We start from the raw sequence: 10,915 nt of genomic DNA on the forward strand, positions 1-10,915 counted from the left end.
TCTGTAGATGTTCATTGAAATGAAAAATAAATAAATTAATTAAAAAAAAGAAAAGTTTTATAAAAAATACCCACAACAAAAGTGGGTCCTGATATGTGCAAATGAAAAGGATTAGGGAGCTAAGGAAGGATGAGGGACCCTGATGGCAGAGTGTGTTACATCTGAGCTGTCAGTAGAAAAGCTGGTGGTTCAAATCCACCAGCTACTCCATGGAAGAATGCCAACGGACTCTCTTCCCATCAAGAGTTCTGGCCTTGAGGACCATGTGGGAGTCACCAGGAGTCAGAATCAACTCGTGCACAGTGGGTCTGGGTTCCGGTCAAGGAGGAACACACTGCAGAGTGTAGTAGAGCAATCTCCAGCACCTGACCAGTGTATGAGCCTCCTTAACTGGAGAATGGGGGTGAAAGGGGTGCAGCCAAGAGTGGAGGGTATCAGACAAAAACCACAGAACCTGCATGTGAGCACTGGCTGATAGAGCTGTTTCCATGAATATGTGGGCTAACAACTGTGATATTTCTTTACAAGGTACTGGAATGGAGCAACTGAGCGGATGGATGGCGTATGGTCAGTGCTGCCTGTGGGGTGGGAGATGACCGACAAGCAGATGTGAGAGAGGGAGGGAGGGAGGGAAGGAAGGAGGGAGGGAGAGAGGGAAGGAGGGAAGGAAGGAGAGAGGGAAGGAGGGAGGGAGAGAGATAGGGAGGGAGGAAGATGCAGAGACTGCAAGAGCCTGACATTAGAGACACCAGGAGGAACTATCTATCTTCTGAGAACTTGGCTGTTATGTCCCATTGAGTTGGGAGTGACCCCTAGCTCATCACCTGTGGAGATGTTTATAGACTTGTGCACACACAGCTTAGGGTCGCACATCACGTCAGCTGGAGGGACCGAGGAACAGCCGCCTCACAGGTATGAGCACACCCAGCATCTACCTCTTCAGTTCCAGCACCGACCGCCAGTCAAAAGAACCAGGCTTCTCTAGAGAAATGACTGATCCCAGGACAGAGACAGAGGATAAACAAGTGCCAAGAAGTCATCAAATGCCAACCTCTCCTCCACCTTCAAACACATTAAATACAGAACACTCCCTCTCCCTCAAAGGAGAGAGTTCTTTAATTTTTTTAACTAAAGAAACCCATTTGTTGTAATGTGAGTGAAAGTTTACAGAGAAAATTGGTTTCCATCCAACAGTCCACAAGCCTTTTGACTTGTGACAGTGACTGCGTCTCCACAGAGGAACACAACCCTTCTCACGTGTGCTAACATTTCCATCTGTCCTTCTTTGCTGTGACAAAGGAGAGATTTCAACAGAACACAAGAACCAACTGAAAGAACTCCCAAAGCCAGAACAGTCTGAGCAGAAAAATAAATACTGGAGCCTTGGGCCACAAGTGGAACACCCCTGAGCACATGCCAATATGACTGAACACATAATGGGCAAGAAAAGACAGAATTCCCAGGTAGAGCGATTCCAAATAATCAACGAAGCTCCCTTCCTAAGGGAGGTGAGGTTTAGCTTCCAGTCGGAAATGTGGACGGCAGCTGCCAGGCTTCTCTGAGGGGCACGGCCAGGGAAGGCTGCACGAGGCCACAGTGTGCTTTGTGAGCTTCAGGTATCTCTTAAAAAATCATGGGTTTCTTCAGATTAGGATAACACTCTTTGTTGTTGTTGTTGTTGTTGTTATGTGAAGTCCAGCCAACTACAACTCAGAGTGACCCTCTGAACAACAGATCTGAACCCCGCCCTCTCCTTCACCAGCCGTTGATCTCTGTCCTGCTCAAGCCCGTCGTGGTGGACACTGTCAGTCCATCTTGTTAAGGGTGTCCCTCTCCTCCTCTGAGCATGATCTCTCTCCAAAGACTGACTCCTCCTAAAAATATGCCTAAAGTGAGACCGCTTCACAAGCCTTGCCTTTAAGCACCTGCTGACTGCACTCCTTCCAAGGCACATGTTTGTTCTCTTGACAGTCCATGGAATAATCAATGCGCTTCTACCCACAACTCAAAGGAACTGATTCTTCTCCTGTCATCCTAATTCAGTACTGAACTTTCAGATGCATGGGAAGCAGTTGGAAACACCACGACTTGGATCAGGCACACCTTAGTCTTTAATCTGGCATCCTCTCTCTTTAGCACTTTGAAGAAAGATGTCCCTGACAGCCAATTTTCCCAGTGCAACACGTCTCCTGATCTCCTGACTGCTGCTCCCAGGGGTGTTCATTGTGGCTCCAAGTAAGATGAAGTTCTTGACAGCTTCAGTAGTTTCACCCTTCATCATGATTATTGCCTACTGGTCCCATTTTACTTTGGACACGTGGCCAGGAGAAATCGGTCCTTGGAGTAGGACATCATGCTCAGAAGGGTGGACAGACAGTGCAGGAGAGGAAGACCCTGGATGAGATGGATTGAAACAGTAACTGGTTCAATGGGGGTTGGTGTGTCGAGTTAGTGAGACTGGCTCAGGACAGGGCAGGATTCAGAGCTGCTGTACAGTGTTTTTATGCATCACAGGCGACTCAATGGCACAGAACAGAACAGAACAATAACATATTATGACAGGTTTGAAGCAGGAGTGGCATCCACTTCCTGAATAACATGCCTCCGGAAACTCTATGAACTTTGGTAAATGTCGATAGTTGCAGAGGGGCCTCAGGCCTTTTGTTCATAGAGTCACTATGAGTCATGCTCGACTCGACAGCAATCAATAACAACAACAACAACATGTTGAGATATAATCCATACTGAAGATCTTTGATCTTTGTCAACAAGTGCTTCAAGTCTTCATCAGTTTTCTACAAAAAAAAGGTTGTTTCCTCTACATAATGCACGTTGCTGATGATTCTTCCTCCAATCCTGGTGCCACATTCCTCCACACAAAGTCTAGCTTCTCAAAGTATTTGCTAGGCATACAGATTGATTGAATAGGTATCCAGAAAAGATACACATCTGAGCACACCTTTCCCGATTTTAAACCACACAGTGTTTCCTTGTTCTGTTCAGACAATTGCTTTTGGGTCTAGGTGTGAGTTTCACATAAGCACAATGAAATGTTTTGGAATTTCCACTCTTTTCAAGGTTCTCCATAATTTGTAATGATCCACACAGTCAAATATCTTTGCACAGTCAATAAAACACAAGGAAACATCTTTCTCGTAGACTCTACTATCAGCCAGGACTCATCTGACATCTGTAATGATCTCCCTTGAAGCACAGCCAACGTTCCTCAGTCAGTCACGTTTTCTGCTCCCGGCCACCCTGCAGGACTCCGGAAGTTAGTAAGATCATCTGTCAGAACACGTGGCGTGTTTTCAATGTGCTCTCCCCTTGCCCCTTCGGATCAAAAGGAAGCTCAGGCAATTTGGATTGCCTTCTCATCTAGGAAATCCTATAATTAAAAAAGGGGGGGCTCAAGGCTCCTCTGATAACGAAAGGGATGCACGTGCATAGTTGTCTTCCTTTCCCTCCCAACTATCTTGGGATTTCGAAGCAGAGTTGCTTAAGAAGCACGTTAACTGAATATTAACTGACAAGTACATAGAATCCTAGACATCTGCAGTCTCTGATTGGCTATTAAACACACACATCACTGCCGAGGATTCCACATGGAATCCCAGATCCTGAATAGTGGTGTGAGAAAAAGTGACATGAACCCCTAAGCAAGAAGAAGTCCAGGCTGAATGGGCTGATGAAGACTGACGGTACCCCTCCACCTGCAGCCCTCAATCCCCATCAAAACTAGAGCCAACTCAGCCTCTGTCCACCGTGCGTGGAAACGATAGGCCAGTCTGTGTGGTGACCAAACTCACCAGCGAGGAGCCTCTGCTTAGAACGACCAACTGCCTGACATCAGAAGACAGCATCTGCCCAGGGGTGAAAAAAAAAAGGCACAGGAGAAGAGGATTCCTATCAATGACAAGGAAGCAGGAACAGTGATACACTGTGGGTGTTACAGTTAACAAAACAAAGTATACAGGCGACTCATAGCGACCCTATGAACCAAAGGCCTGGACACCTCCTGTATAACTTTCGACCTCTCTACAAGATGGAAAACTATTTTCTTTGTGAACTTTATATAAAACACAAAAAGAAAAAGAAAACTGTCTAGTCACAGAAAATACCCCAAACCCTCATACATATCTGTTTCCAATCCCTTCACAGAAACTTGTTACAAAGCCACTAATGATTGAATTAAACCTTGACTTTGAACATGCAGACTCTAACGTATCCTATTGTAGAGAAGGATGGGCAGTCTTCTCCCGTGCGATCAGCTGCCTCTGAAAACCCACAGGAGGGTCAGCTATGGGTCAGTTCCGACTCGATGACACACAACACACTCTATTCATGATAAAGAAGGACTCTCCCAACTTCCTCTCGCCTTTGGGGGTATGTTCATGATACCCTCCCCTGTATCCCTCCTGTGGCCCAGGCCCACTGACGCCTCTTCTCCAAGTGGATGCCCAGAACCCACATCCAGGTGCCTGTCTGCGGAGAAGCCCCCACAGAGCACGTCTGTTTGGAGGGGTCATCCTCTTCTCACTACTGACGGCTGTGGAAGCCACAGCAGGTACATGTGTGTGTCACACAGCTCAGTAAATGTGTTACAGGACTGGCCCCTTGCAGAGACTGGATGTTCGCTTTGTATTCAGGAGTCACCAACGAAAAGAGCTGCGACACTCGGAGTGGTTCCATCCCAGGTAAGAGCAAAACTCATTGCACACACACATGAACACATGTGCAAGTGCGCGCACACACACGTGCCGGTGCGTGTCTGTGCTTGTGTGCGCGCGCGCGCGCACACACACACACACTCACACACACACTCCTACGTGAACTGATGGTTTGTTTTTTGCTTTTTCCCTTCCCAATATTGTCATTACTGTGGGAGGTTTTCAGAAGTGGGAGGGTTTTTTTATGACTCTCATACACAGACTTAGGTCTGTGGATCAAGAACCAGATTATCAATGGTGATTGTAAGAATGAAAGGGTTGCTATGAGTCACAAACAACTCGATGGCACATAACAACAACAACAATAATTCTTTCACCTCTTCTCTGCACCCACCAAACTCTGACACTGTGACACTCCCCCTTCTAAGCCCACCTGTCCCCTCCTCTTCCCTCTTTGGACATTTATACACATCTTACTAGTTATCCTTCTGGAAAGATTCTGGTTTCAGCCCCTTAATTAGGTCAAACCCAGAGAACATACCAACAACACTGCAGGTCATGCTGTTTAATTCATACTCAGGTATAAGCAGACTGAGACCCAAGATAGCATCAACATAGATAAAGGGTGAGCTTGAAATATTTATAGTCTCTGGACAATGGGAAATGTTACTTGACCTCGGGGCTGTGTGTTACTTGGGCCTGCCCCTCGTCCAGTCTCAGGGCCTACATGTCTTCTGGCTAGGTCTCTCATTTGTTCTGCTGTCTGTTGGCAGAGGCTGCTGACATAAATGGCCTTGACTTTTGGGACTGGGCTTTGGGAGAGGAGAGGTGATTTATCCGCTCTGGCTTTCAGACCCAAGGGAAAGCTTAACCTTCTATTTTTACTATAGTGGTTTTATGCAGTGTTTGTCCTTATGAGACTGAGTTAGTTCACTCAGAATAATGCTCTCTAGTAGTAGCTACCACTTCCATAATAGCTTGCCTCCAGAAACCCTATGAACTTAGAGAAACGACAAAAATTATGTAAGTGTTCAGGTCTATCACTCATAGGGTCTCTATGAGTCGTCTACGACTCAACAGCACTTAACAACAACAACTATCTCTCCAAAGTTATGGAGTATTATTTCAAATCATTGCTCTTGAATGCTGCATAGTATTTCATCTTGTGAATGTACCACAATTTCTCAATCCACTTGTTTTTGATGAACATTTGGACAAATGGTGAACAATGCTGCTGTGAACATTGGTGTACAGATCTCTGTTTGTGCCTCAGTTCTAATTTCCTTGGGGTATATTCCAAGCAGTGGAATAGCTGAGTCATATGGAATTTCTATATTCAACTATCTGAGAAAATACCAAACTGTCTTTAAAAGTGGTTGTACCATTTTACAATCCCACCAGCTGTGTATGAGAGTTCGAATCTCTCCACATCCTCGCCAACATCTATTGCTTGCTGTCACGTTGGATTTTGGCATTACCTCTAGGATGCAATAGTATCTCATTGTGGTTTTGATTTGGGTCTCTCTTATTGCCAGTGATTTTGAGCATTTCTGAATATCTTCCTCTGTAACAAGTCTTTCCATGTCCTTTGCCCATTTTGTAATTGGGTTATCAGTCTTTTTCTTGTGAAGGCCCTGTAGGATTCTGTAAACTTTTGTGGAGACCTTTGTCTGAGATGACATTGCCAAATTTTTCCCCCCTCAGTCAGTGGCTTTTCTTGACACCATGTTGGGAAAAGGTGTGATACGCACAGGGATTACGCTTCATAGGTGGCAGTGCAGCTCTTAACATTGAGCTACCACAGCTGCCCAAGGACAAACTTCAGAAGGTCCTGCTCATTGACGTTGTACTTTCCCTGTTGTGTAGAAAACATTATTTTCAAAATAAGTGGACTCACATTACATACGTGGAATCACACCGTATGTAAACTCTGGAGATGGGCTTCTCTGAGCTTCCCCCGGGTGGACGTGCTTCGGTACCTTGTTCCCTCACTGTGCTAAGTGTTCTGTGGCATGAAGGACATCTGGCTCGTGTCCATTGAGGTCATGTGATCACTTACACAGGTGTTCTAGAACCACCCTTTTCTTTCTGTGATGTGTACTCAGAAGCATGGCCTCTGGGTTAGGTGGTAACTGTGTGTTTATTCTCTGAGGTGGCCAAAACCCTTCTCAGAGTAGAGGCTCTGTTTTCCTTCCTACCAGTAACCAGGAAAGACCCAGATAACACCTGGTGTGGCCAGCATTTTTTCATTTCATTTAATACCCTTAAAGCATGGAGACTGGTAGAATACTGAGAAGCATTCCTTATCACTACTCAGACAACTTCTTCTTTTTTTTTTTAAGCGATGCACAGGGGGCCAGAGCAAAAGCTAAGTCCCCCCCCCATTTATTTCTCTCAGTATATATACAAAATACAGACATTCCATTGCTATCAAAATTGCCAAACTCCCTGCTACACAACAAACAGTTATCTTAAAGACCCTAAAATAATGAATCCAACAATTATCTCTGAGGCTGGAAAGGAATGCACCCTTGGATATCTAGGAACCAACTTTAAATTATTTACTCAGTCCTAATAAACACACAAAGAGTTTACCTCTATTTACTGCAAATTCTCAAGGACAATAGCTTCTCTAAATCTGTATTTTCCACAGGCTGTCAATGACTTTAGTTTCTCATTAATTAAGCCTTCACAGATGCTCTTCTGGGTCTTAAGAGGTCTCATGAATGCACCCTGTTTTTCTTGGGGACACATCTGCATTCTGTCTAGGAATCTATTTTCAGCTAATTTCCCGCTGAGTTTTCTCAAAGCAGTACTCTAAACTTACACACTGATAGTCAACCAAGATATAATGGTTTCAGAAACTCTCACAATTGCCCCTTTTTTATTTTTTAAAATAAGAAGTGAGAGTTACAACCTTTTGTTGGATATTCTTTTTTTAAAAAAAATTTTATTTTAGTATGTGTTTGTGTGTGTGTGTACTACCAAATCAGATTTGACTGGTACAGGAGGAGATTGTTCCTCCTTCTCCAGCAGAGCAACTGGTGGATTTGAACCGCACACCTCTGGGAGATTGCAGTGTAGCTTCTTGCCACTAGGCCACCAGAGCTCACCTGGATATTCTTTTTTGCTACTTGTCACTTGAGGATGCAGTATCCTATAATAAAGATAAAAAGACAAATTATTCATGAAGCAGAAATGCTTCCCACACGAGCTACCAAACTTTTCCTCCAAGAGCAGGGATCCATTCAGTAATATTGATACTACTTTTTGGGCAAGATTAAGGTAATTTTTTACTAACTACATCAAATATTTGTTACCTTAATTCTTGAACATTCAAGGACACATTTCATTTGTAAATCCTGTAAACGATATTTTATCTGATCTTATATGTACTTGGAAACATCATATTGGTCTGGGGTCACACAAAAGCTTGTTATATTCCAATTATATTTCATATTCAATTGCTTTTGTATGTCAATCACCTGATCTTCAAGCCGTTTCAAGGCTTTCTCTACAACCCCCAGCCGAGTTTCCAAATCTTTATCCATTTTTTTTGCACAGTCTATAATACATATGATTGATTATGCCAAGTTTCTACAAAATCGTGTGTTTGGATAGCTATTTGCTGTGCTACTCAAACTGTAGCTTCTGTAGCTGTTATTAATATTAGCCCTACAATTGAAACAATAATCCATCCTATGAATCTTCGAGGTCTACTCAACCAATTCTGAAAAATAACAGTTTCTGAAGTTGCTATAGGTATTTCCTGCCATGCAAGTGTCAAATTAACTGGAAGCCACAATGGCCTGTAAGCACTTAGCTCGATGTATCAACAGATTGATTAAATGGAACAGAACTATTCAAATATACAAGAAACAATTACTACATTCTATTCTTTGTAAAGAATGATTTTTAAAAACTGTACCAATTGCTACAACATAAGGCAATTTGACACAAGCTTGTATAAAAATGTCTGATTCTCGAGAAAAGTCATATTAGATGTTGAATATATAGTTCCAATAATATTAGTACTCCAAGAAGTCAGACAACTTCTAAAGTCACTGTACAATGGTGTCCACTTCTGTTTGTTCACCAGTAAACGGCCTGATGTCCTCACCAGCACTACCTGGCATGCTCCAGTCATCTGGGAAGGCACCTTTGATCGAAGGGTCCTGGACGACTACTACCAAAACCGCAACATCACTGTGGGTTTGGCTGTGTTTGCTGTAGGCAGGTAGGTTGTTCAACAGTAGGACAGTGTGGCTACACCTGATGGCCTTCTCCACCCAACAGCTCACTCATGACTGTCCAGAGCCGTTAGCCCCCTTTCTCCTCATCCTTGGACGGGCTCCAGTTGCTGTTGTTGTCGAGCACCACAGAGTCGGACCAGCCCGAGTTGATCCTCAGCACATTTTCAGAGGCAGTAAGTGGCTCAGGCAGAGGCTGTCCCCTCGTCCCCTCTCCACTGGAACAGCCGGTGGACTATCGGGAAATCTCATCTCTAATATCCTCCCGTCTCTTCACCTCTGTTCTGCTAAACTGAACGGCTCTTCTCAGCCCAAGGCTCACTCATGGTGTTCACCAACTAACACAGCCGAGTCCGAGTCCACCTGCTGCCCCACCCTCACCTCCTGTGTGCACTTAACAACAGCGTGCGGCCAGGTCACTGGGACTGTTAGCTGCCACTGTTCTCACTTATGGTGACCCTGCATGCAAAGTAGATGTGCTCGTACGATTTTCAAGGCTGCAACCTTTCTTTTGCCTTTTATTGTGATTTAAGCACAAGTTTGCAGAACAAGCTGGATTTTCCATTTAACCATTCATGTGCAGAAGCGGGTGACCAGGCCTTGTCTTCTGCCGTCCAGTGGGAGGGTGTGAACCGCTCCACTGCTGGCTGACAGTGGACCACAGATCGTGATGCCATCCACTGGTGGTCTCCTAACAGGAGGGCTTGGTGGCGCGGGGATTAAGTGTTGGGCTGCTAACAAAATAGTTGATGGCCACTCAGTAGGAGCCAGATAGCCGGCTGATGTCCATAAAGATCCCCAGCCTCAGACGGGCTGTCCGAGGAGCGGAGCCCGGCCAACAGGCGGCCAGCTGCCCTGAGCTTCTCCTGCGACGTTCATTCACGAAGCACTTGCTCCCCTCTGTCCTCCCCCTGCCCGCTGCACAGGTTTGTAGAGGAGTACCTGGAGTTATTCCTGCAGTCTGCAGAAAAGCACTTCATGGTTGGCTACAAGGTCACCTTTTACCTCATAGTGGATGTCTTGTACGCTTTCCCGAATGTGAACTTAGGGCCTCTAAGAACCTTTAAAATACTTAGACTCACATCAGAAGACTGGGCATCCGACCTCAACCTCACTCGCATGAGGAGCCTAGGGGCTCACATTATCAGACACATCAGTAAAGAGGTCGACTTCCTCTTCAGCATGGCTGCTAACCAGATCTTCCAGGGGGACTTTGGGGTGGAGACTCTGGGACAGTCTGTGGCTCAGCTCCACGGCTGGTGGTATTTCAGAAACACCCAGAATGCCAAGGATTTCCCCTATGAGAGAAGGCCTCGGTCGGCAGCCTGCATCCCGCTCGGAGAGGGGGACTACTACTACAGTGGGGCCATAGTGGGGGGCACGCCCCTCAAGGTCTTGCACCTCATTGATGAATACCTGAAGGGCGTTGCTCATGACACCAACAATAGACTCAACAGCACCTACGAAAGTTACCTCAACAGGCACTTCTTTCTGCACAAGCCGACCAAGCTGCTCTCCCCAGAATACAACTGGGACCCCAGATTCCGTCTCCCCAAGCAGATTCAATACGTCAAAGTGGCCTGGCTGTCACAGACGTACTGATACCCGTGCCCTTGAACTTGGGAACAGAGAACACACCCAAAAATGCCTTATCCGTTAGGACATCCTAAAGCGCTCCCCTTCCCAGAAACCCTCAGAATGTGTGTGTTTCACACTCTCCGCACGCCTGCGTCTGCCAGACCAGGAGGAAGGCCACTTCACAGCAGACCATCCACCCCTTGGGGAAGCTTCTCCTTTTTAAACATCGAAGCACTGGATTGTTGCTAGGGGAGAAGCTCAAAGAGGGACACAGTATAAATGTTTACTCTTCCAGTAGCTGCGTCTGGTCTCGTGTCTTCCAGGCTGTCCTTGGCCTTGCTCCCTCCGCCCAGTGTCACCCTGTTCACCGCCTGACCTCATGCCGGTGAACAAGAAGCATTCTGACAGATATGTAAC

General features: G+C 45.6%; 1 protein-coding gene across 1 annotated transcript in view; it reads left to right on the forward strand.

Moving 5' to 3' along the window:
- GLT6D1 (glycosyltransferase 6 domain containing 1) overlaps nucleotides 1-10,522 on the forward strand; it is a 12,991-nt gene extending 2,469 nt beyond the window's left edge. The window contains exons 2-4 of the mRNA XM_006900640.1: nucleotides 4,650-4,697; nucleotides 8,770-8,907; nucleotides 9,847-10,522. Of these exons, the coding sequence (XP_006900702.1) occupies nucleotides 4,650-4,697; nucleotides 8,770-8,907; nucleotides 9,847-10,522 (862 nt within the window). The remainder of the gene's footprint in view (nucleotides 1-4,649; nucleotides 4,698-8,769; nucleotides 8,908-9,846) is intronic.
- Nucleotides 10,523-10,915: the final 393 nt, after the last annotated feature.

The sequence above is a fragment of the Elephantulus edwardii genome, unplaced genomic scaffold (genome assembly GCF_000299155.1).
Source record: "Elephantulus edwardii isolate Elephantulus edwardi_28Jun2011 unplaced genomic scaffold, EleEdw1.0 scaffold00289, whole genome shotgun sequence".
Taxonomy (NCBI): domain Eukaryota; kingdom Metazoa; phylum Chordata; class Mammalia; order Macroscelidea; family Macroscelididae; genus Elephantulus; species Elephantulus edwardii.